This window comes from Topomyia yanbarensis, chromosome 1 (genome assembly GCF_030247195.1).
Source record: "Topomyia yanbarensis strain Yona2022 chromosome 1, ASM3024719v1, whole genome shotgun sequence".
Taxonomy (NCBI): domain Eukaryota; kingdom Metazoa; phylum Arthropoda; class Insecta; order Diptera; family Culicidae; genus Topomyia; species Topomyia yanbarensis.
In genome coordinates, this window is record NC_080670.1 from 202,481,053 (window position 1) to 202,508,511 (window position 27,459).

The window sequence follows — 27,459 nt, forward strand, 5'->3', positions numbered from 1 at the left end:
ATGCTATTTTGTGGTTTATCATAAGAATCATCTTCGATACTTCCATTAACATCTAGGTTACCCTGATTGCTTTTTGTTACAAATCGTGCTTCTCTGCGGTTCACAATGCGATCAGTCGTTCTATCCAGGAAACGGTATGCCTTCTGATGTGGTGAATTAAGCTTAGATCGTTTCTGCTTTGTGATCCACACATACGCTTCAGTTCCAAAGATCTGTAGATGACTTACATCAAGTTTTTATTCCATCAAGCTTCGTACGGTGCGACCATAAGCGCTCTGGTGGGTGCTCTATTTTGAAGGTAATTTGCTGTATTAAGTTCTTGGGCCCAATACATTTTTGGCAATCCCGCGTCCAACAGCATGCATTTCGCCTTCTCGTTCAAGGGACGATTTTTTCGTTCTGCGCCACCGTTCTGTTGCGGTGTATATGGTGTCGTGAATTGCTGACTGATGTCTTCCTTTCTGCAAGTCTGTGAGTGTTTTATTTTTGAACTCACTGCCGTTATCCGATCGAATGATTTTCTGCGGTCTCCCAAACGTTGTCTTCATCTCGGTCACGTAGTCCTTCAGCCTCTGCTCTACCTCCGATTTTTCTAGTAGGAAATAAACAGTGGAACACCGCGAAAAATCGTCAATCACGGTGTAACATGCTTCATAGGGCCATAAACGTCAACGTGGACCAAGTCAAGGGGCTGCACACATTTCTTCTTTGCCTGTTCCGGGAATGGAAGTCTTGCAATTTCCCTTCTTGGCAGCATTCGCAACTACTCGTATATCGCAGTCTACAATGTTCATCCCGGTAACAAGATCTTCTTTCAGCAGCATTTGCATGGCATCACTGTCACGATTACATATCCTTCTGTACCGCTGGTATTGACAGTTTTCTGTGTGCTGTGGTCTGCGACATTCAAAGTATTATGAGCGTTCTTCATCACATATAATCCTCCGGAAACGACTGCAACTGCTGCAACCTGTTGGCCCTGCATGATTCTGCAGTCCGCCGAATCAAAGATGACCATTCCTTTTTTCGACAATAGCTTTCGCACCGAGATCAACTTTGTCTCGAGATCCGGTAGGTAGAGCGCATCTGAAAGTGTAATAGTGCGTTTTTTTACTTTCCAAATCGCAACAGCCTACGCGGCAGGTTCCTTTCTCCATTGCGGTTGGCATTTTTCCATCAACGAGGGTAACATTTTTGATGAAGTCTTCATCCAATTCCGCAGAAAGAAATTCTTGTTCAGAATCAAGAATCCAGTTTGCCACTTTTTTCGCAGCCGTTGCTATGAAAACGCATTTGCTATTCGAATTTTCACGAATCGTATACGGTTTTCCGGCTTTTTTTTGTTCATTCCTATTTTCACATACTCGTTCGTTCGCCATTTTCCGGCGCTCCCGTTTTTGTGACCTGGCTTCTGGTAGTAATGACAAACAATTATTTTCTTACTACAGCCAACTTTCCGAACTGATTCCGGATTTCCCAGTGTAAGCTCGTCGTCGGCCCTGCTTTCCAGTGCGGTGATGACTGTGTTGAACAATTTCGGTAAGCCGTTTAATACCAGTGCTACCTGCAGTTTCTCGTCCAGTTTAAGCCCTGCCATAGAGAGACGCTCGAAGACTTCCTCAATGTCGTGTAGGTGTCTCTCCATGTCCTCGCCTTCACTGTACCTCTTCGCTATCACGTTTCGTAGGTGGGACACTTTGAATGTTAAGGTTGGCTTCTCAAAATGGTCCTCTAGCTCGTCCCACGCTTCTCGAGCTGTTTTCGTGTGCTCGATGACTCCGTGCTGATTAACTTCCATCAAAAGCCCGATTGTGGTTCGTGCCCGCTGGTCGCCAGATTCCCTAATTTCGGTTGCATTTCCTGGACCTTGTTCTGATGCCGCACGCTCGGTTGGCATCTCCTTCGTCACACACGTTCCGTGCTGAATTTCCAGGTACTATCGTTGACACCATTTGGCTTCTGGACTTGAATTTTCTCCACCGCAATTAAATTTGAGAAAATTTTTAGGCTATTTGGTGTATTCCTGGGCCTATAACCACCTGGAAGAAAACGGAATTTACGACCAACCTAGTCAACGTATGATTGTTAAATATTTTTTCTTGAATCTTTAGTCCTTAGAAATTTAGGATTCTAAGTATTCCGGGATCATAGTGACGGCGCCGGTGACCTCTACTCATCCCAGTTGGCCTGGGTTCAATCCCAGCCGAGGCCGTTGAAATTTTTCTGGGATGAAAAAACTGTGGTCACGTCTTCCTTCGTAAGGGAAGTAAAGCCGTTGGTCCCCGGTCCATGAGTTGATAGGTATATATCTAGTCCAGATAGTGGAGTGACCTCTCTGGTGTCAGTTTTTGGCTTCGTAGCGGGAATAGGCCGACGGAAAATAACTAGACCATGAAGAAGAATCGAACCGCTATACTTAATAATAACTGTTCTCCTCCCGTGATACTTGTGGAGTGCACAGTAGTTTATATACGGCCTCTAGCAAAAGCAAGTATCGGACTAACATTCCTTCCCTTCGCTTCCGCGATCTACGTTGGGCCTGGCCGGCGCCGTTATTGATCAATAAACACATTAAGATTACCAGGAGTTGCACATTGAATGATGATTCCCTCCCAACAAACAATTATGTTGGATAATAGCTTGTCCAGTTCTTGTTCAGCTTGTTTCCTCGCAATAGCGGCTTGTTCAGCTTTCGTTGTTTGTTGGGCTATGCTACTTCAGCTAGCCCAGATCGATAACGGTGTAGCAGCAAGGGATGGTCGCACAAGCTCGAACTATTCCGAGCTCATAGATGCGCTTTCTCTCGGAATGCTGACTCTAATTCTTGTGCTTTTAAACTATTGGACCTTCGAAGGCTTGTGGACTGTTGAGTTTATGAAATATTGGTCACTGGAAATTTTATACTTGCGAACTACAGAACTCAGAATCCAGAGCATTTGGACTCCAGGACTTAAAACTTTTCAGGCATTTCGAACAATGGATCTGTGAACGGTAGGGTATTTGGCTCTTGAAATCTTGGATTCGCGGTGCATCTGACACTTGTACTCTCCAAGTCATGGACAAAGCTTCATAAAAGCATGTATCTGGGTAAATCTAGTATATTTCCCTGTTAAGAAAAGGGCGATCAAACATGTTAACTGGTTCAAAATTTTGTGAACTACTTGTCAGTTTGTAAATATGTTTATTTTTATTTGTTTAAAAATTAGATGTTTGAAAACAATACGTGTGCTCGTAAGAACACGCACACGAAAATAAGAGAATTTTTCCAAATTAAAGATCTCTAAAATCTGCATATTTTTTCTTTGCGCTGAGGTTAACATCATGACGGCTCCAAAATCCCCCAATTCAAAATTACACCACACACCTCAATGGATAACGCACAGCACGTGTGCGATCAATTGTAAGTGTAACAAATAATTGATAATTTCTAACCCCCGTCCAGCTCTGCCCCCATTTGTCCACCTATCCAACCGATCGTCCCCTGGTCCGAATCAGATACCACCCCGTCACAACGGTAGAGTGGCGGCGTCGAAGCGTTGAACTCACCCAGTTCGAAAACTGCTACCGCCGAAAGAGCCCGCGAGATTTTACGTCCAATTTCTGCGAAGAGGGTAATTTTCCTCATTAGCGAGCCGTGGTAGTAGCAACAGCAGCATCATCAGCCACAACGAAATTAGAGGCTCAAATTCGTGGCGAACGCTTTCCGAGCTGTATTCAAAGCCTCCGGGATGGAAGATTTAGCTTGCCCGAGCCCACGCAAAAAAGCAGACGTGAGAGTTCCAGTACGCGATCCAAAGTGGCTGTTTCACGCCAGGAATTAGAGCAATTATTACTCTACATTGAAACAAATATTTCAATAAAAAATTGCTACTGATTCAGTTATTTCAGTATGACGCACTACACCTACTTGAGGCTTTTGGTGTGCTAAATCTAAAATCTCCGTTCAGGAGGGATGATCCTTCAACCGACTGCTAAATCTGTCTAAGGACAGTAGACCTAAACTGCTCGCGTAACGATGCTACCGTCTGAAAACATTCTCCTCAATCTTCCAGTTAAATATTTTCATCTCAAATCCTTGAGCGATTCCGTGTCCTTGAACGCTAGAGAGCCTTGCCATGACGTATAGTGCAGCGTCGCGTGGGACGAATAGACCAATGCGCACTACTATGTTTTCCAAGGCTATTATATACAGTTGCAAGAGTCCTTCCATTTCAAAACACAAACCCGTCGTCGCCCACTGCGATGATGTTGAAACAGGACGGCGAGGACGGTCGATTTTCGGTCCAGAGTGCAGCAGCCACCACCAGCAACCTCATTTTCATCAGCCATCCAGCATTCCGAAAGCGAAGAGGAGAGAAACAGAAAACACGAACAAACTAATATCGAACAGCCGTTGTTGTTTGTTAAAACCCGCTAGGGGTCGGAGAGGAAGGCAACAGAACAACAAAAACTTTAATTCTTACACACAAAACAACACTCGGCAAGTTACTCGGTGATGGGAGAATATAATCACACAATCGGTAGCCGCGCCGATACACTATTGTACACCGAAAAAACAACAAAGTTCACGTACACACACACACGAACGCGCTCGCGGCGGATTTGCAATTATTATTCTATTATTTTTTTGTTTTCCGATAATCCACATACACTCTATAGCTGCGATTCTGATCGCGGGGTAATCGATTCTGTTGTTCTGTGTTGTTGGAAAATTTCGGCAAAGTACAGAGAGCCAGAACACTTCAAATGCTACTACTGTACACGAACAAAGCAACCATTCGACGCGCACTTCAAAATATAACTGAAACGGAGAAGTTCGGTCGGGTCGGAAAATTGTTGTGGGTAAATAAAAACTCGGTGCTCTCTCTCTCCCACACACGACTCGGCGACCTGTTGTGAGAGAACAAATTTCAAATAGAGAGAGGAATGAAGAATGGAATTATTTCAAGCGTTGAAAGATTTCAATCCGGCGTTTTGCAATCGCATGCAAAAGTCCTTACATAGGGTATAGCATCTTATTTTGTTCTGGTTCAACTTTCAATCAGGAAAACGCATGAAAGTCGTTGTTTGGGTCACACACTCTGGCCCACTAACAAACGACTAAGTAGTGTAAATCTCTAATTGTTGTGTGATTGACACTGTGGGCCAGGAAGCGAAATTTGCAGCAAACAATTGTTCATGCTTTCATCTTTGGATTAAGAATTTTGATGTCTTAGAAACCTTTATTGTGCGTGACAACAAACTGCTTCTTTTGGCCGAAGCAGTTTTGGGGTGGTCCTGTAAACATCAAAGTTACAAAAATGATTTCAAATTCCAGTTGAGATGGAACGAAACTTTATTCTGCCATTTTCTAGAATTTATTTTCCTACTTTGTTGAAGATGACAACTTTGTATCTCAAGCCATTTTCATTTTAGAGTGATTTCCAAAATAACTTAGGGTGTCTCAAAAACCAGTTTTTCTCGTACAAATTTTTAATGTGATTTTTCTTTTAAAAGTGTTCTGAGCGCTTCAAGAGCATAGTTAAGGGGAACTTTTGCTGAAAGAGGGAAGTTTTTATCTTGTCTGTTTCAAAAGTTATACATGATTTTCACTGAAAAATACGCCTTTTCAATGTTTGAAAGCATTTGTCTATATCAAAATATATTATAGACAAATATATATCAAAGAATTGTCTTTCTCAAATAAATCAAATTTGCTTCAAAGCATTTTTGTATACAAGCTTACAGCGTAACTATAAAAAAAAGGTTTTGCGCCGATTCTGTGAAGTCTTGCAAAGATTTTTCAAGGTTCACAGTCATTTACAGAGATTTTACATTGCAGATGGGATAATTACTTTATTTTGGACCTATTTTCATAAAAATTAGGATTAATATCTTTGTTTTTTCCTGTATATCAGTGTACTAAAAAGTGTTGGAAAACGGTGAAATACTCGTGTATGAGCTAAATAGAAACTAAATTCGCTCTCCTCTAATTTTCACCCTAGCATTCCGCCAACAAACACAAAAAAAACAATCGAAAATGCAGGGGAATCGTTGTATTCCCGCAGTTTTCTGGTTTCACCTTCGTCGATGAAGCTCGTGACTATTGATTGTTGTAGTAGAGGGTTAAGCTTATTGATATAGCAATCGTGTCTTTTTATTACGACTGATAATGGCGCAACCAGTAGAGGTTCAACTAAAAATGTTTTTTCTTGGAGAATGTGCAATTTTTCTTTAAATACTTTTTTGTTCCCTTTCAACGGAATACTTAGTGGAATTACTGATTTTCAATGCACATCTCGGAAGCTACCCCCGTGTAGACCAGAACCTCAATAGGACCGATTCTAATTCCGAAGTCTAACATTAACAGTTATGAAGTGCAGTTCTGAAATTACAGTTCGACGAAAATTACTATATTATTCGGTTACTCCAATGTTAAATCTCGTTTGTTCGGATTTTAGGCTCTGTTTCACCTTATTTTATGTACAACTACCTAATGAAAGAGATTCTATTATCAAAAAAATGTTCAACGCTAGGAATTTACTAGAATAGCTTTCTTTCGCCAAGTACGCTCACCTTACTTCATCAGATCGATTGTCACCAGCATCAGACAGATCACGATCCAGCAAAAGATTAGCAGCAGCCAAAGGTATCTCGTGAATGGACTGCCAAATGCGTTTACGTTTCCTCGACCTGTCACAGGTTCCCCTTTGTTCGGAACACCGCTATCAAATTATGTATACTGATTCCGCAGAGTACGAATCCAACTGAGTTGTAGCAGAGTACGAGTCCAACTGAGTTGTCACAAGGATCAACTACTGCCTATTGGTGCGCAGCGTTGTGACAGCTATCGGGAAACTAGTTGTAAATGTAAAAACTGGAAGCAAAGTATAGCTGGCAATATTGCGCACTTATCACCAACCTGGACTCTGCACCGAGTGATCTTCAAACTGCGAGCTGTCAAAACACATATATTTCTAGTGATAGAGATAGTACTTTCATAGACAGACCAGTCGAACTAACGAGTCTATGTGAAGAATTTAAAAGAAGAATGGTAAGTGCGTAGTGCGGTTAGAATCCAGTTTTTAGTGTGTAGCCCCTGACTGCACAGGGTATAGAATCTAAATTTGGGAAAGATCAATAAGGGCTTGTAAACCTTTTCACCAGTAGGTACGCACCTGGAGAGTAATTACTCATCAAGCGGGAGCTCACACACGCTTACCCCGTTAATAGAAATCAATCCTAAAGAGAACTGCCAACCAAATCTCACAACTAGGGATGCTCAAAAGCTGCGCTTTTCGATGTTTTCTGAACGACAACCAGGGCGAGGCCTTAAGACTCCTTTCGAGTCCGGAATTAGCGAACAAGAGACACGTGTAACAAGTACGATAAAAATGGCTACTATTTGTAAGAGACCTACTACACTTTCATGCTTTTACAATTTATTACGACTACAGGGCCATTTAACACTGACGTCACAGGCTATACTTGCGGTATCATGTTTAACCAGGTTCCGTTGAAGGCTACGTCTACCGATTCCTCGGCCCACTGTGTCGAAGACTGGTGTAAACTGGCATCATGGAAATCCGCCGACTGGTGATTACTGCTACCACTGCTTACTGTTCGCCTTCTCTGCGCCGGCTCGGCACGTCGCCTGCGGGATGAGGCCACCACGATATGGTGTGCTAGTAGATGCGTCCGCTGGTAGTTTCGCTGCTCGCCTTCGCTGTGCCTTCTCGGCTAATCCCCTGCGGACTGAAGACACCACGATATAGTGCGTTAATCGGCTTCTCCACTGGTATGCTCAATGTTCGCCTTCGCTGCGCCTTCTCGGTTAATTCGGACGCAGTAGCATTCCTGTAATTTTCTGTTCGGGACCTTTCGGATGAAGCAAGCTGGAGTGAAGTGATCGGGAAGTGCTTTTATTATCCTCTTGACCGTCGGGTCACGTGTAGCTGACCTGAGAAAGAGGTGGTGTCTAGAAATGGTTCCAGAACCAACAAAAAAAAGGTCCGCTGGACCTTTATCTGTTTGGTTTTCACTAATCCGTACTAGCTATAATTTTTTTACCACATATTCCGTTTTTAATCATTCAACGCTTACTAATCTTTACCACTAGCGCACTATCTTTTCTTCTTCCGCACTCCTTTCAAACTATCTCCTACAGAATCGTAACCACTTTACATTGCACAATTTTACTTTAATTTGAACCGAAATATTTAACTACCGACGCGCACTTCTACTCCCTTGCGTTGTCCAGAACAGAAAAGAAAGAAAAAAGCGATACGCCGAGCTAATATGCGAATGTTGTGAGAAGGAGGCCGAAACGAAGCCGAATCGTCCCGAATTATGACATTTCTCCCGTTTGGCTGGCACCCCTCTTTCCTGTTGACCTATTTATTAACTGGCTACCAACCTCGAAATCGGGAGTGTTATTTTTTCCCAACTCATACCGCTGTGAATAAAGACCAACCGTAGTGAGTACCTGACTGGCTACGGGTAGTCCCTCTAGGTGTGGGTGAGTCCCTTATACTTGTTTGGCATACATGGGATAAAAGGGGTAAAACGCATCTTGTAGCAAAGTTATCAAGACCAAAAAACTGGAACCAAGGGTTACAAGTGCCGCAAGCAATAAATTACTCAGACACCTGGAATGCTTCAGGTCAGTGTCAGATTGTGTTGTTGTCAAAACCACGGGCACTTTTATTCCCGACGATGAAATGTAGTCAAGGAAAAAGCAACGGCAATGTATCTATGAGAAAAAACCCAACAATAGAAAAAAAACATAATTAATGTCGTCATCAGCATGATACCAAAAATAATTTAATAGCTTAATTGGTCTTTTGGCTACTGACAACATGTATGCGAAGCTGAGTGGCTAGGCTGTGAATAATATTGAGAATTCTACAGATACTATGAGAAATTCAGAGGCACTTTCACCTTACTCTTTCGGATGCTAGACAGAACTCTGGTTAGGTTTAACTGACTACGCCCTAAAAATGTTTACTCCCACCTTTCTGCCTGTAATAATTTTTATTTCTCGTCAAATACGATGTACAAATATCAACACAAACTATTTGTTGATAATTATCGCAGTTTGCAGCTTGTTGGGCGCAAATTTTTACTCATTTCAAGAACGTGTGTCAATTTAGTGACCGCTAATAGATGGACTTGAACGAAAATACTGACGTGAAGTCAGTATTTTCGTTCAAGTCCATCTATTAGCGTTCACTAAATTGACACTTATACAAATGTAGGCGTCTAGTGTCTGACAGGGATACGAAAAACGCCCGCCAAGAACATGACTGTTAGTCTTCTGATGGAGTAGCAGCGGGAATTACATCGAGAGGCCATAATGCAGCAGTAATGAAGTGCAGTGAGAGCCGCGGGAGCCTCAAGAATCGCTATTCTACTACAGCATCTGGAGAGTAAATTGCGTGACCACAACGATAGCGAGATGATGTAAATCAGTAGTAAAGTCTCCAAGAATCGAAATATTTGGACGCACTTGATGCTTACGGCTTGTTGCAGCTAGTTTCCAATGCATTCTCTGGCCTACATAAGCGCATATTGTCCATTGCGAAGAACTCATTGATAACAATCGTGTGACGGGAGCGGAAGCGCAAGAACAATAATGGAAGAATAGGACGAGCGAGTTCCGATTTTTTTTGATATTTTCATTAGTTCATAGAGCCTTTTTTTCACAGGAGTCAACGCTATGATCGAAAAATCTATTCACGTCGAGAGCGGACGATAGTTTAAAGTATTTCTAGAATCGAAAACATATCTTTATTTAGTTTCGATTGAAACAAATATATAAGCGAGCACTCCCGAGTACTGATACACTCCCTTCTTGGCAAAGAATGTTGTCATTTCTTGGCAAGAGAGGCAGACTTCCCATTGAACGCCAAAATCCCATGTCAAATTAACTTTGACAATCAATCTGACAATATTTAGAGATGTGAATAGATGCATTTACACAGCCAATATCTCATTTGGAGAGTTTTTGACATTTGTCAGTCGGTCCAACTAGCGAATCAAAATCGTTAGTTGGACAAGGCTGTGGCACAACCAGCGAATCACGACTGTACTGAGTTGTGGGCCGTACCTAACGAATATCGGTGTAATTGGGGTAACTAGAGGTTTAGCATCGACTGTGTGAACCTGCAAGTAACACATCTCAATCAAAACGGAACCGATTGAATCTTGCTATCTTTCTCCTGTTTGATGGGAACCACCTCCCTCCGACTATTCTAACTTGCTGATTTACCAATTTTCGCATATCTTATTCACAAGATGGTTTGAACCGTCACTGGAAATATTCAGAAATCGCTCCATATATCACCGGTAACAAATTTACCCTTTCCTCAGTGTCCATTTCATCTAGCATTTCTGGATGCGCTTTGCCGCAAAGTCATAAGCTTTGATCTTTGTCCCTAGAGTGAAATGGAATGGTGGAAATAGATGTACGAGGGGAGTGAGACGATTTTTGGCATTTGATGTTACACATTTGTTTTAACGGAAGCCGTTTTTTCAGTTTTTCTAGATTTTAAAGAAAACGTCCAACGGGAAAATATAGAAAGAATGACCGTCCCTAAAAAAATGTTCACGAACTTTAACCTATATTGGGCAACTATTCGATATATTGTTTGGATGATACCCTGAACTCGTCGTTAGGCTCTTAAATCATACGATGTTTATTAGGAGTAATACGGCGAAAATTCTCCTTTTTATTGTTGAAAAAAGATATGTCCCAACTAAATCATGATTGCGTTCTCCCTGTCTCTTGTTGGGTGCGTTAATTATTCCACTATCGAGGAACAGTGATGATGTCCTTATAAATTCCCAGCAGTTTCGCTACAGCCCTAATACCTACTAAAGGGGCTCACCGACCCTCAATACCTTCTATATGCGATCGCCTTCGCCACTCTTTTCGATATATTCTGGTTGCCATTGAAAATTGAAATCGTAAACTTGTGCCTTTTGATTTTTCTCCTATTTTCAGCATGCAGAACTAAAGCGCAACTGGTGTAGACGATGCGTAAGTTGATTCTCTAACATGTGCAAAATATGGGCATTAGTTGCCCACTCTGAAAACAGAGAATAAAGCGAAACGCGCACGTTCAATTTGTAGATTTTCAACTGCAACCAGAATATTATCTGGTCAGAATCTTCCATTAACAAGGGAATAGTATTAGATGCTGAAAGTGTGGGCACCATAAGGAATCGATCCCGTCTTTGGAGCTGAAAAGATGTCAGCAAAGCTTGTGTTCTTAAGCTACTGTTCAGAATAATTTTTTAATGAAAAAACAATGTTCAACGCCTTTACTCCCACCTTCTTTAAATTTGTCATTTTGCGTTTTCTGGCATCCCTGTCATTTAGCATCCATACACCCTTTCCCTGCGCATTTCACGTCGATGACACGGAAAATGTGAAGAACTGTCACTACAACGTCAACGTCATTTTCGGATTTTCCAACAAGCGAGTGCAACATCGGCGGCGGTGCTGCGTGCAATTAAGTGATTTTCCCGATTTTATCAAAATTTTCCCCTGTACAATACCTTCATCGCTGGCTGTCTGCGTGCGCGTGTCGTCATCGTTTTTGCCCTACGTCGGCAATTTAGTCGGGTCAGTCAGGCTCAGCTCGTATGTGAGTATCGCTGCGTACTATAGTAGTCGGTCGGTCGGTCAGTCTACTAGCGTTTAAGATCACAAAAAAAAATTACTTCACTAGCAACGGCAGAACGGACGGATCGAACACAGGAAACCAAACAGTATTCTACGCGAACAAAAACTTCCCGATTGCCGTCTCTGGTATAGTAGGAAGCAAATAGTTAAGTCTCCCCGTTCGTGACAACCTTCCCCGAGAATGAGTTCGATGAGCAGTGCAAAATTAGTGATATTCAGCTATCTGATGGTGAGTATTGGATCCCGGTCGGGTATTGAGGTTTTTTTTCTACAGTAATAGCTTACATAGGTCCAACATACAAAGACAAGGTTGTTTGGACTATTGAATGGGAAGTAGGCTCTATTTACATAGCTGCACATTGAAGTGGAGTAATTTGTTCCACCGGGGGATTTCTTATTTTCAACCAATCTCCAGCTAACAACACAACAGTGGCTCCGACGAATCAGCGTTTGACATTTTTCATGGGCCAGGGATGCCAGATGGTGGAGATTTCCCATTTTTTTGTCGCGAATAGTTGGATGAAAGTTTTACGGCTGGTAAGAGTAATACCCGAGCAAAAATTAATGAATAATAAAATTGGGTTTGATATTTTTCGATGTAGCTGGCCTTAAAGTAATCGAACTTTTGTTTTCATTTATGCGTAAAATGAGAAAATTAAAAGCTTAATGGATTCGTTTATTATTCATCGAGTCCTATGCTCTTGCTGGGTTAACTGTCAAAAGTACTAACCCATGTGGCTAAAACCACGGTCAAGTAGACACCAGCAAACAAAGAGGCGGCTAGGCGAGTTAAACCAGATGCTGGGCTATTTTTTGTAATTTTAATTTAACTTATTAGCTTACGATACTCTGTTAGTTACATTTGTATACCTTATGTCATGTTAAGGAAGCACTAGAACTTTGTTCTAGGCAACCTGTCGTAACTTACCGTTTACTGTAAAAGTAGTGTGGGCCGATAGTGTCAAACAACGACGTGTTAACATTTTCAAATAAAATCAGTTAAAACCCGTTCTGAGGTTTCAAAGGTTGAATACAGATAATGTTACATTTAGAAAGTTGTGCTTTATTGATGTGTACAATGAAAGACGATTTTTATTATTCATTTCATGATTCAATTACACGACTGGCAGCATTGATTGTAAAACGCCATAAATACACTATGACGCTGCAACGCCGGCGGGCGGCGCCGCGGCGGTAACGATCAGTGGTGGGTGGCAAAGCAAACGAGTGGATATTCTTGTTCGCGCTGCTTGCCCTCCATTTGAACCAGGTTTGAACGGAGGAGGAAGTAAAGAAAACGTGTCACCATGATATTATCAGTCAGACACAGGTCACTTCGTTAATGTGTACCACTTGTCAAATCAGTACAAGTGGTGGATGGTTTGTTGCCACGAATGCGTCGCTACCGATGCCGTGTTGTTTGTGCGTTGTACAGGGAGCGGGGGTGTTATGTTTCTGGTTCATCTTAATTATAAATAAGTCCAGATGGGTTAGGACGAGATAAACGAGATTGTGTAGTCAACATCGTTTGTAAATAGTGTCAGATTGATAATATGAAATTATTCAATCTTTGCAGAAACACTAGTAAATCAATCGAAAAGGATTGTGAAACGACGATGCTACGTAACGTAATCGTCATTTGCATTAATGATGTCTGCAGATGGTCGTACCTTGTCTAGCAACGGACGCTACATGCGCTCAGATGCTTTGTAAATCACGTTTCGAACAAAATTCGAATATTAATTTCTATTGCATTAAATTAATTTTTTGTGTTTCGAACTCATCTCGTCAGTACCTAACGCCAACTTGGGGCCAAGTTAGCACTAGTTAGACACTAAATCCAAACGGTCACACGACGCATGTCAACGCGTAATGCAGCTAGTTAGTCCCAAGTGATATCCCGGGTAGCAAATACAAATGCTCTGATCTATTTTATCGTCTCATATGTTTTGTTTTTTTTTTGTTTGCTTTTAGGTGGTATACCTATTCTACAATCCTACCGACAGCGGTGCGGTTCAACTCACCAATGAGAATCTAGATATGACTTTAGGTAAGAAAGTTGTTCGCTGATATTGTCCGTCAATCGAAAATCGATAACATTTTCTTGTTTCCTTTTTTTCTGTTTCAGCTTCTAATGAACTAGTATTTATTAATTTCTACGCGGAATGGTGTAGGTTCAGCAACATTTTGCAGCCGATATTCGATGAAGCGGCTGATAAGGTGAGTGGAGTAAAGTTGCCACGTTTGAATCTGTGTTCTAGGTCCAAAACTTCGTTATTTTCGAGACACAAGATATGGGGGTTCACCAGATTGTTTATTTGATCGGACTTTTACAGGACAATTGTTGGCTTTGTGAAAAATAACTAATCTAATCATTAAGAGTACGGAGAAAGCAGAAACCTCGTTGATCGGAAACTTATAATTGAATAATTCAAATTTTTCGTAAACACTGGAAATGTCATTGGTGAAGCGTCCTCTCAGGGGCATACACATTGAGTTGAACAAGTATCGAAAAACTATCAATTTAACCAGCTGCACATACGGTTTACCATGCAACGATAGCCTAAAACGAGTTCAACGTCGACGAAGCACTGCTAAAAATGCTCTTTTTGCAGAGATTCTCAGCATTAGCGATGGCAGGCTCTCAAAACTAGCAGAAATGGGTGACAAGATGATGGATCTCGTTCCACACGCCGCCGCAGCAAAAGTACCCGAAAACGAAAACAATACCTTACTGATCAGATTGCTGCATTGACTGCCGAAATCCGTCGATTGAAGGCACGTCCAGAGAAAAAGCGCATACAAGCAACGAGAAAACTACTTGCAGAAAGGTATGTATGGTCAGCAATGAATCGAGACGTGATACATTTCGTGAAAGTTTGTACAAACTGTCAACTGTCGAAGACCCATCGGCACACTACATAAGCCTTCAAGGAATTTGAACTGCCTAAAAGTCGTTTTAAGCACGTGCATATAGATCTAGTTGGCCCTATGCCAATCTGCAAAGGAAACCGATATCTACTAACAACGGTAAACCGCTACAGTCGGTGGCCCGAGGCAGTTCCGCTTCCCGACATGCTTGCTGAAACAATTGCGAAGGCCTGTTGTAATACATGGGTAGCCAGATTTGGTGTCCCTGAAACCATCAGCACGGATCAAGGCAGGCAGTTTGAATCTCAATTGTTCATGGAGCTCACAAGATCGTTTGGGACACTACGCATTCGTACCACTGTTTATCATCCCCAGGCAAATGGACTCGTCGAAAGGTTCCATCGTACCCTCAAGGCTGCAATCGTGTGCATAGACTCCAAGCATTGGTGCACTAAATTACCATTGATTTTGCTGGGTTTACGATCTGTCGCCGAGATGATCTATGGGCAGCCATTACGCAAACCAGGAGAATTCCTAGACCCGACGGTCTGCCAATCGGAGTATCTAAATATACTACGACGAACGATGCAGCAACTCAGGCCAATTAAAAACGACCACCATTCGAAGCATCGTGTCTTCATCCCCAAAGATCTACGGATCTGTAAAAGTCTTTACGTCAGAGTGGATAAGGTCAATCGTTCGCTACAGCGACCTTATGAAGGTCACTTCGACGTACTCGAGCGCAACGATAAATTTATGGATAATCAATGGAAAAAGCAACGAATTTTATCGTCAGAATCCAACACACTTACGTTTGCAATCGGGACTCGCCACTGGCGTGTTAGATTCCTTGTATAAGTGGGGGGATACTGTGGCGTACCCTTGCTACGAAACTGGCAGCACGAAACGATAGATATAGGGACAGAGGGATTCATCCATCTGCTCCGCTCATATCGTCGCTTGCCAGAATAAAGCGCAACATGCTTCTACAGAAGCTTAGAAATGCTGACAGAAAGACTTAAAAGAAGCAAACGAAATTGCGAATTGTTGAGGAATGCCTTCAGTAGCAAGGGTTCCAAAAAGCATCAATTCGCAACACGGCCATACGAGACATCCAATCTAATTGGGCGTCACGCGGTGATTCTCTTGCGTCGGTAAGCGATGGTTCTCGGTGTTACACTGAATTCCTGCTACATTTTCTGTTCGTTAAATGAGATTACGGAAATGCGAAACATTTGACTTGGATCAACAGCTACCGGCACTCGACTTGGAACTGTACTTAGAAGATCAGACATGTCTCCACAGGACTTGGATCTTCCCCGGGTCGTGCACGAACACCTACCTCTCTAGCTTAGACGGGACAAAACCATCACCAGGGGTATTCCAGGCTACAAACAACGCCAGTTAATTGATTACGTTTCCCATAGATTCGTCTAACACGGCTGAATCGGCGAGCTTTTGGTTCCTGTCTTCAACCAAGCTGCCTAGTTGTTTTAGCGCAAGTTGCAGCGATTTGTCGGATGGCTCCTCGAGTGGTACTTGAGTTGTTCCAGGCGTAGGCCCGACGACACGGCGCATTTTAAAGTGAATAATCAGGACGAATGAAATCCTGAAGTGTATCAGAGCTCGGTTAGATCTCAGATCACCGATTGTCCCTTGGGTGACGAGAGCAGATAGTGCGAAGAAGCCGTTTTCGATTTTCACAGTGCTTTTCAATCGCCTGAGGCGCAGAGTAAGGGTCATTCGTCTGTCGATACCGAGAAGTTCCAGTGCTTTCTGGAAGGGGATCGCGGTGCTGGTCTGGAGTTGGCAGGGTGAAGCACTGAAGCAGCGAAATTGAGACCACCGATCAACCGACAGCTGCATGGAGGAATAGTCATATGAGCCTGGGGTGGTTTTCTCCATGGTGACGAGGACGATGTTATCTGCGTAAACGAATGTATAAACTACTTTAGGAAGAGAGGCGAAAAGGGAGCTCAACCTAACCAGGAATAGAATGACGGTAAGCACTGAGCCTTGGGAACTCCGTTGGACTCCCGGAATTTTCCATAGTGCTCTTCTCCGATGTAAACCTAGAACCGCCAGTTTTTAGAAAATTTTTGAAATTGAGGTTCCCCAGGATGCCCGACCGGTGAAGCGTCACACCGCACCGTGTTGTTTTTAAGCCTTGTCTACGTCTAGGATGACACTGACTGCGTGTACATGCTCCACGTTTGCGTTTTCATAATTTCGCCAGAGGACCCTCCGGTACTGAGAAACTTCCGAAAGGCGAGCAGACGAGTTCACACTTTTCCTTCTCCTAGTTAGGTGACCATCCGACGATTTTTTTACTTGTTGTGTATATACCAACAGATCTCTTGGCTCGAATGAATTACTTAAGGATAGACTAAAACCTAGTTGTAATCGTTGTAAAAAGAGTAACAATATGTGGGCCTTACTTCCCAAAATCAGAGAGTGAATATGATCACGAGACACATGCATTTAAGGCTCGAAACGGGATGGAAATGGTAGTGTGTGCACGCTCACCTGATTTCCGAATACTTTGAGCTGACTTCTGCTGCCGTTATCAATCGTCCTGGTCGCCTGAGCCATCCAACAGTCCACCTTGTGGCATTCGAAGCGGCTCCAACCTTGCTGGTCAACCACTGACTGACGACGTGCACATACACACCAAGTGTGACCAGTTGATGCGGTTTTACTGCCTTCTGCGCGCTAGTTCAGATTCTCAACCATTCACGCAACTACCGATGATGCATTTGTATCCACTGATACCGGGAGCGGCCACGTTCCGTACCGAGGAAACCTTCCACCTCTTGCCGGGGTTTCCTACTTTCACCAGATGACTTGGACCGCCAATCGCTAGTCGTGCATTGCTAGCCGGAGGCAACGAAGTTTCTGAGCAGTGGCTCCGGTCGCGTTTTTAAATTCCACTCCGCAAACTCCGGATTTGGTCGTTCGAAAAAGAGACCGTTTCCCTTTTTTCGTATCGAATCACTCCCGAAAATTCCATGAAACGGCCTAGACTAACAAATCTTCGCGATATTATCTCCGCACAACATGGCCGTATTGATTTTCAAATCGTCCACCTCTTGATCTCCACAGCTTTTTATCAAGAACGGTAATACGGCCTCCGTTTTTGTTTTCTTTTTCCTTCTTGCTTCCGCCTTCTGAAATTAACGTGTCAGATGACATTGTCATTGACGATTTGCCCGCGCGTACGCGCTGATCACCGTTTAATTAACATTGAGCCAACAAATATTTAACTTAACTGTAACATCGTATTTCTCGCCAAATACGAAAGTCAAATGCTGTGGAAACTATGGAAAACTTCCTGAAGTACAGTAACAGGCGCTGTGACGATCATAGTTGGTTTTCCAGAAAGGTGATTACGAGAGCTCGAATGCGGGCTTTAAGATCCAGGCATATATTTTAGAGCAGAATCACTGGCAAACCGTAAGTTCGAGACGAAGTCTTCCGGATGCTGAATGCATAGAGATATTAACTGGTAACGGGTTTCGTAGCTCGGCACCATGGGAGATGTCGACGAGTAAAGCATATGAACCTCAATGACAGCCTCGATTCTGCCAACCTCGTTCTGGTAGTACGAATTCCAAACAGCAGAGCAATTTTCTAGCTTTGAGCAGCCTAATGCACAATAAGGCGATTTAAAGTAGTATATACATCCTTAAAGATTCGTGGTATTCAAAGATCATCAATGTATGAAGTATGAGGTTTGAATGTTAATACCAAATCCAAGATGACCAAGATCCTTGACGTGAGAGTGTCGATTAACCACTCCTTTCAGTGTTTTGGGTGGAGAATATATAGAATATAGCGATAGAAGACAAGCGGCGAAAGTCGCACGGTGAACGGAGCATTGATGCTTCTTTATGATTGGAATAATGTGTGCGACTTTCAGGCAGTCTAAAAAGTTTTTGCTTTCCCCGGTCCTGCGGCAGATAATTTCTCTTCACTGAGAGGTCTCTTATAGTTCGCCCCAAAGTATGTAGTGAATGTGGACGTGGTGGATGAGCCTTCGAGTTGGGCTTTGCATCGGACGAAGCTTGATTCGGTTGGCGATCTCTCTCGGCTCGGTGACTGCTTAATCGTTGCCAGGGCGAATACCTTCTGTCGTTTTCCGCTATGAGCGTTGGTTCGTCTCCATTATTTCAGCATGAAAGAGCTCCGGTTTATACCATCCAGGAAGTTGGTTCAACTGGCCGTTTTGACCTTTTGGATGGCTTGCTTTCCAAGGCTGTGTTGTTTGCTGAAGTTCGACGGTCTTTCACCCTGAAGGAGAGGAGGCTTTACGAAGTGATTTTAAGGGCGAAGGCGACGTGTATGTTCCATCAGTGCACAGCTAATTGCTGATAGTTCGTGGGGTCACCGTGCCATCCTCTATTCAACTATCAGGGGTGGTTACACACACTCGGATCGGATGCTGAAAAGGTTATCCACTTCCTCCTTCATAATTCCGTTAACATACACGAAAATCAGAATCGTGCGAATCACTGCTAGGCGAGTAACCAGAGCAAGCACGTCCACGTAATCAATGCCGAATCGTTGACTTGAATTCCTCACAGACTACAACAGGCTTCTACTGTTCCGATCACCGCCCTCAAGAAACGTAGCATCCCGACAATTCGGTTCGTAACTTGATCTAGAAACCAGTAGCTATCCTACTATCGCGATGGTTACGCTGTAATTTAATCACCGACTATGCTCTCTGATGGATGCAGACAGATGCCGACGAAAAATAAATAGAAAAGCCTTTCATCGAGATCCGGGACGTACAGTACGTCCTTCAACGTAATCCCACCCTACCGTTCTTCCATTCACCGCACGCACCCGGTTTCGCAGCTTTAAAATCTTGCAACACACGCTCTATTAAGATTTCTGACATCTCATTTACAACCACAGATGCAAAGTCATACCAAATGAGTTTGGTTTGTTTGCCTCACGAAATACCTAACCTCAATCGGTTTTTGAAGTGCAATTTTTTTTTTGTTTTCCTCACGAAATAATTCGGCCCCGTTTCTTTTATAACGGGACATCGTTGCTTCCTCATATCAGTTTATTATTGGCCCAAGCCTTTCGATACTTACTTCCGCCACACATCCATCACCTGATTCAGTTCGGACGCCGCACAAATAACCACTTCCCACAAGTCTTCTTTCTACAACAAATACTCCATTCGTTGCTTGCACGTTGGTTCAATCCGAGGAAGGATTTTTTTTTCAATATCCGCCATCCTGTTCCGAATCACACGAAAGAATTTTTAACTAAAATGTTCACTCTTTGATTTTCACCACAAAAAAAACAAATTTTTCGTTAAAAACGTTTGTTTTTATTAGACAAAATACGCCGTGTTACATAGCGTTACTTTTCGAGTCCCAGCTCTATTGCGCAAAACTAGCTGTTATATGGCGTTACTTTCAGGTAGCAGCTCTATTGTAATGACATTTGCTGCGTTCTTTCCGATTAGTGTTAAAATCGTCAAATAAATGACGTTCGTTGGACGACGTTCAAATAACCGTTCAACATACGTTCACCGTTGGACCCGTGTTGAACGATTTTAAAACAATTTTTGGGACCTCCAGTGGGTTCTTTACTGTTGCTGATCTGTGCTTTGACGGCGCTGGTGGTTGAGTGGTAAGCGTAACCGCCACTCACCCCGGTTGATCTGGGTTTAGTCCCAGCCGAAGTCGTTAAGATTTTTCTGGGGTCACGCCTTTCATCGGGAGGGAAGTAAAGCCGTTGGTCCCTGGTCCTCTCTGACATCAGTGTTTGACCTCGTAATCTCTTAACAGCTGATCAGTAACAGTAATCAAAAGCATTGGAAATGTCACTCCGATCTCCGAAAGTATGTAATTTCATTTCAAGATATTAATGCATTAATTCAAACTCCGAAAAATTCACGATTTTTAAAGATAAGCGTCGTCGCTCAAGCTATTTGATGCTAAAAGGTTTAATCAACGTTCGGCGATTATTTGAACACATTTTTTTATCTCGCACCCAGGTCCGCGAAGCATTCCCCGAGGCCGGCCGGGTCGTCATGGGTAAGGTGGACTGCGACAAGGAATCCTCAGTTGCCAGTCGGTTCCACATCTCCAAGTATCCGACGCTCAAGGTGATCCGAAATGGGCAGCCTACGAAGCGGGAATTCCGAGGAGCCCGCACGGTAGACGCCTTTGTCGAGTTCATCAAGAAGCAGCTGGAGGATCCAATCAAAGAATTCCACAATCTTAAGGATCTGGAAATATTGGACACCAAAAAACGGATCGTGGTGGGCTACTTTGATCGGCGCGATATGCCCGAGTATAATATGTTCCGGCGGGTGGCGACTAATTTGAAGGATGACTGTGTGTTTAATGCCGGGTTCGGTGATACCGTGGCTGCTATGCATCCACCGGGTTAGTGTGTGGTTCGATTCGATCGATTACAGTCTTGGAATTTAAACATTTTATTAATTTTCGTTTCAGGACAACCAATCATCGTTTTCCGACCGGACGTCGCCGTCACCGATGCGAACGATGAAGTCTTCAAAGGCAATCTGAACAATTTTGACGAGTTGAACATTTGGGTGCAGGAAAAGTGCGTACCGCTGGTGCGCGAAATTACCTTTGAAAATGCTGAGGAACTGACGGAAGAGGGACTGCCCTTCCTGATTCTATTCCACAATCCAGACGACACCCAATCGATCAAGGATTACAAGGCAATCATCGAAGGTCAACTGCTTTCGGAGAAACGTACGTAAATGGATTGATTGTCGAAAAAATGAATCTAACTATCGATTTTCACCAACAGAAAACATCAATTTCTTGACGGCTGATGGGAAACGGTTCGCCCATCCCCTGCACCATCTTGGCAAGAGCCAATCGGACCTACCACTGATTGCAATTGACTCGTTCCGGCATATGTATCTGTTTCCCAGCTTCAAAGATATGTTCGTTCCGGGCAAATTGAAGCAATTCTTGAACGATCTCTACAGCGGAAAGCTGCATCGGTAAGCTTCCACTATCAACTGATTTGATTAATGTGCTGATTTTTTTTTGTTCTTAACATACAACAGCGAATTCCACTACGGACCGGAACTGACCAATGACAACACCATCGAGATTGCCACAAATCAGGACGTCAAAAGGGGCACCACTCCTCCGGAATCGACCTTCAAACATTTGGGACCCTCGGACAAACGGTACACGCTGCTGAAGGATGAACTGTGAGCAGCAGGGCGGGGCGGTTGCTTGCAAACTAAACTTTAACCATTGAATTCCCATCCAAAAAAAAACAAACCAACAAACAAGCAGTGAACAACAGTAAAGACAACGGTTCTTCCGTGGCGCGCTGCATTTCGTCCGATTCGATCTTAGATCCCAGTATCAGTTTTTAGCGTTTAGATTACCATACACAGTGAGAACACAGTTTCTGTTTGTCCCATTCAAGCTACCCAGTCGTTTCTATTTCCGGAACTTAACTATCTTAGTGTATGTTGATTTGAATAATCCCCGCAATTCACAGCGCGGCGGGTTTGTTTGGCTATCCTCGCGCCGGAAAAACGAGCGTGGAACGAATCCGAGTAAAACAAATCTGTACAATAGGTTAATTTAGTACACAATTTAAAGGATCTAAATTTGCGCAATTTGAGTGCTTAAAGTGTGCAGTTTAATCAATAGAATGAACGTGAATGAATGGAAGAGGGTGCGATTGAGATGTGTTTTTTTCATTTGCGATTTTGACTAAAAGTAGACCGTTTCCCGTTCAATCCAATCATTACGAACAAGCCAATCAAAATGTAGTGACAAATACTAGAGGAAAAAACCCTATGGTTGGATCAAATACACCAGTGATAGTTTGACGCGTTATTATGGTGCATATTTTGGGCCGGGCGGAAGTCGATTAATGGCTTTCACTGCAGTTTCAATAATACGACACGGTACGGTAATTGTCAGTCTCAGAGGAAACCGGATACACACACAGAAGACAGAGCAGTTGAGCAGAGAGGCATGCAATTGTAAGATGAGAAACGACTGTTTTGTTGATTAATTCGTACTACGCGGATAGAACTACGGCAAATAAAGAAAAAAACAATAGTTTTTTTATTTTTGCTTTAAATTCAAGGGGCTACTCGTGAACCAGTTTGATGACATAATATATTATGGCTGCTGTTTCTGTATTTTTCACCTATGGTAAGTAAATAACGATTTCATTTTAAGGACATTATACAAGCGAGGCACAACATAGCTCCCACGCCGCACACACCCCTCTCCCCTGTCTAACCATGTATCTGACATGAGCAAATATAAAAATACGTTTTTCAATACACTAACCTTACCGGTGTACCACGAAACTGCTACTTGAGAGAGCTAGAACATTTTCCTATAAAATCAACCCGAGTTTTTGACGGAATTCCATCTGTAGCTCTTATTTTGTGCGAAAATGTCACCCCTCTTAACTTGTTTTTTTTTCGAAACACTTATTTTTCTTCTCATTTTCAGTGCACTTTCATTACACACCACTGCAAAAAACACCTGCGAAACTTTAATCGTTTACTAACAAAGCTTCTAATTTTCTGCCACTGGGCAGGTGACCGAAGGAAAATGTGCTCTCATTTGTGCGTTTGAATTTTCACTTCGAATTCCATTTTTTCTCAATGTAAACAAGCGCGTCGGTGCCTAGCAACAAGCGTGCGTTCCTGGCCTCCACATATCTTTTTACTTAAAATTTTGAAATTGAGGTGTATAGTGTTACTATAAGAAACTGAAAATATAGGAACACGTGTTATACGTTATTGTAAAGACAGTTTCATAACGACGTGACGCACAATCGGGTTTTCACACATATGTAACGTATGGGTGTGTGTCTCTGCTTTTATTTGCATGATTAAACAAAACAAGCTGCGTTACATATCGTTACTTTCCCAGCATCAGTTCAACCGGAGTGACATACTGCGCTCTATCCCAGTTAAACTCATTCCGGAACCGGTTCGGATTTCTAAATGGAGTCATTATGGATTCCAAATCAAATGCAATAACCGATTCCGACTCAGAATCAGTTGTTGCATTTGATTTGAAATCCATAATGACTCCATTCAGGATTCCGAATCAAATTCCGAATGGTTTGACCGGGATGTTGTTTACTGTTACTGATTATCTGTTTTTTTAGACTGGTCGGTAACAGTAAACAAATAGCGTGTACGTAAAGTAATAAATAAGGCCATGACAAATTAAAAAGAAAGTCAATCCCCTCGCTCTTCACATTCACTGAAAAAATCAGGGGGCAAACAATTTTTCCACTAACCAAAATTTTTAAAAAAATGTCACGTTTTATAAAACAACAATAGCTTTCATATAATATTGGGGGATTTCGTTTTTAATTTGCCACCCCAAGTGACGTCTGATTGTTTTGTTTTGACCGTTCTCAGGTGGATTCGACGTCCGAAAAAAATATCGTCGACCCGGTCTAGCATCAAACGAATATGATTAACGATAGACGTCGTTTCCCTGTTCACGGGAGAACCTACTTGTGAATTGTCAAATAAACGGAAAGCCTAATATCCAGCTTTTTACGTGCCATAATGGCGGTCTAAATTGTTCAGTTCGTTATACGTTTAATGGCCCTTTTTTGACAGTAATCGTTTACGTCAACCACCCAGTGAGATTAAGTCATCCTAAGTTAGTCCAATGCGTTGGATGTTTATTCAATGAACGCCCGACATCTTCAACTGAGCAATTAAACATATTACGAACTGAACACTAGACCGCCATTATGGCACGTAAAAAGCTAGATAGACTGACCACGGAATCGGTTCCATATTGAACGCAACAATCGACCGAGTCAGAATCGGTTTTGTATTCGAAATTAATTTCGATAAGGAAACAATCTGCATTCAACTCAAACTTCTGGCGATTTGTATATGGTTCAATTTTCAATATGCATAATATTTGCTGAAGGGTTTTTGGCTTTCCATTAGAAACTAAGTTTGTGAAAATCGAATAAGCCTTTGCCGAGGAGCCGAAGAAACATCAATTCTGAAATATTCCAAGAACCAGGAACTTATGGAATTGTTGGGATGAACGCTGGATTCAAAGAGGCGTTAAAGAAGGCTCCAGCACTCCGCACCTATACTTAGCACTTACCGGAAGGAGCGCTGAGAATATGTCAATTTTTGTAGCCTTGGACGGACAGGAAAGATGAACTGTGAAGAGTGTGCGAGGAGATACAGTGACCGTCAAGCGATCCGCTACATCATTCGTAACAGGACACAGTTTAAATCACGTGGGAGATATATGAACGAGTGAAGGTGGAAAACGGCGATCTTCCACAAGGACGAGTCCGTTAAAGAACTTAAATTTAAGAACATCCTCTTCAACCTAAAAGCGAACGAGTTGGCGGCAGTACTAACAAAGGGGACCATACTGAGGAATGGGAAAGCGCCTGGTGCAACACGACAATTGCAAATCTACGTATAAGTTGTCTCCGAGCTTGGAGAAGCCAGATGGCTCGAAATGACCCCGAAGGAGCAAAACGAGCTGCAAGAACCGCTCTTAACAAGCTTTTCCACAAAGTCAACGAGAATTCTCGGGGAGACACCTACAGAATTGCTATGGCAAAGATAAAAGGCATAGATAAAGGTCATCATCGAAGCCTTTTCCACAGCATGAACCAATAATCTGACCGCTTCCGTCGTAACGTGCCGGGAAGGGGAATGATTATGAAGAGGAAGCTCGAATTACTGACCAACAGTTGATGGAGATGGTGAGAACCATGAAAGTGAAGAAGGACCCAGGACCAGCCCCATACTTCAGGATATTCAGGATGTTTTGATAACTGGAAGCGGCAGAAGCTGATGTTGCTACCGATGCCAAGAAAACCTCCTGGAAATTTGTTAGAGAGAAAAAGTAATCCTAAACAGACTAATCAAGTAGCCGGGGCGTGGGAACGGGCCTGTCTTGCAATTCGGCTTTCTTATAGGTAGGTCTACAGTGGATGCTATCCGATCGGTTGTTGAAGCTGCGGAGGCAACAGAGAAAAGGATATCGCCACCACGTAATGGTTACCTTAGACGTGAAGAATGCTTTCAACAGTGCTCGCTGCGGAGCAATCGCCCATTCGCTGTACAGCATGGCTGCTGAGTGCCTCTACAGGATATTACAGAGTTACTTTCAGAACCGAACAGTGATTTACGAGACAGACAAGAGAGAATTATGGCGGGCGCTCCGCAGGGCTCCGAAGCTATGGAACGCGATATACGATGGAATATTGAACCTTCCCAGAGGTGTAGCGATTGATGTGATGTTTCTAGTAATCGAGGTTACGGAGACGATTGCCTATCATAACGCAGAGGTGGTGTTGATTAGCAGCCGAAAGACACCAACAGGCTAAAATCGCGGTCGGAGAATATATCACCGACTCAGGTGTGAAATTATGCTATTGGGCGTGACAATCGACCACCGACTGAATTTTTAAAGTCACATTGATTATGCTAAGGGAAAGAGCGAGAGCGACCACAGCTTTGGTTGAGGTGCCAGTCACGCATCATCTGGAATCGCTGGAGCGAAGACCATGAACAGGCTATTTCCACCTCTATGGACCAGATGGAGTACCTCGGCGTCGATGCTTCAGGGAACCGGAAACTATGCTCCATCCGGTATCGCCGAACCGATCTCACCAACTACTGGCTGGCTCGTTCAGTAGGATTTATGCACTATCCGAGTAGATAGCGACAAACCTCGAAGCGAAATAGAAAGTTCGACAAAAGAACATTTTGTTAGAAATATCTCGTGATCTCGATCATCGGAAAACTTGTTCGGAAAACCAAGACCTAACCTGTGGAAAACCAAATAGTTACCAACTCTGCCACCAGGTAGCGCCAGTGATCATGCTGTTTTTCTAGTCCACAGTGTCTCAATTCCTGATTCCTTCGCTTCAAAAATCCATGCGACTGTCAGATGAAGGTTTTAGTTCTCTGAAGTGGCCAACAACTGCGCAACAAGATGGGGAAAAATACAGGGATTCTGAAGATGTGCACGGAACAGGGCCAAATGATTATCATGTACCAGGCAAGCAATTCTTCAAGCACAAGCGATAAACGAAAGCTGCGGTTTCCACCAGAGCTCTAAACATTAAAGTATGCACAGAATGTACGGTCGCCAGGTTGCAGTACACGAAATAAGTAATATGAAAAAATGTCAGAGAAAAATTTTGATTCATTACAGAAAGTTTTCCAAAACTCCGTAACTAAAATGTTATGATCCTGTTTCTGTGCATTATTCATTTTCATTCTTTTTGTGCCAAGTGGTCCGTGTTCCGTTTCGACGGAACGAAGTAAGCAACTGAAATCTCGGATAATACCTAAAAAGTAGTCTTTAAAGTTCACAGTTATTTTATTCTTTGCGAAATTTCAAGTTTTGGAATTTAGAAGCAAATCTGGAATCGCCTTGTGGAAACGTCCACGAGAAGGATCGAAGGAAAATATTGCCAGTCAAAAAAACTATTTCGCTCTAATAAAAAAATATTTATATTTTGTTTTCTGCACCCTTCAGAAAAGAATTTTTGCATATACATATTTATTTAAAAATACTTGTTTCGCTCTAATATTATCTTATAAAATTGAATTAATAAGGCCATTTATTGACAGAAAATTAGTTAAAAATTGTTCTAAATGCAGAATTCTTCATATAAATAATTCTCGCCAAACATATGATTACGGCTTAAAAGCCAACTGTCAAAATTCTCTGAAAGCAAATTCCGGACAAACCGTTACTGCCTAAACACAGTTCATAGCAGTTAATGAAAGAGAAAACTTTTCTCTTTTGTTTACTACCAATATCTGTGATTGGCGAGTAACGGTTTGTCCGGAATCTCCTTTCAAAGAGAATTTTGACAGTTGGCTTTTAAGCCGTAATCATATGTTTGTC

The 27,459-nt window shown here is 42.6% G+C and overlaps 2 protein-coding genes across 7 annotated transcripts in view; one reads left to right on the forward strand and one right to left on the reverse strand.

Moving 5' to 3' along the window:
* The window catches only part of LOC131688505 (protein FAM107B), a 122,904-nt gene extending 118,119 nt beyond the window's left edge, over positions 1 to 4,785 (reverse strand). For 3 of the 6 annotated variants that reach the window (XM_058972810.1, XM_058972819.1, XM_058972802.1), the window contains exon 1: positions 4,464 to 4,785. The gene's annotated coding sequence lies outside the window, so the exon portion shown is untranslated. The remainder of the gene's footprint in view (positions 1 to 4,463) is intronic. The other 3 variants (XM_058972837.1, XM_058972827.1, XM_058972846.1) reach the window with 2 other exon arrangements.
* Positions 4,786 to 11,428: 6,643 nt separating this feature from the next.
* LOC131688537 (endoplasmic reticulum resident protein 44) lies at positions 11,429 to 22,635 on the forward strand. The gene is made up of 7 exons (XM_058972857.1): positions 11,429 to 11,897; positions 13,643 to 13,718; positions 13,797 to 13,888; positions 20,559 to 20,952; positions 21,022 to 21,288; positions 21,347 to 21,545; positions 21,612 to 22,635. Exons 1-7 carry the CDS (start codon positions 11,850 to 11,852, stop codon positions 21,763 to 21,765), a joined length of 1,230 nt encoding a protein of 409 aa, XP_058828840.1. The 5' UTR covers positions 11,429 to 11,849; the 3' UTR covers positions 21,766 to 22,635.
* The last annotated feature ends 4,824 nt before the right edge of the window (positions 22,636 to 27,459 follow it).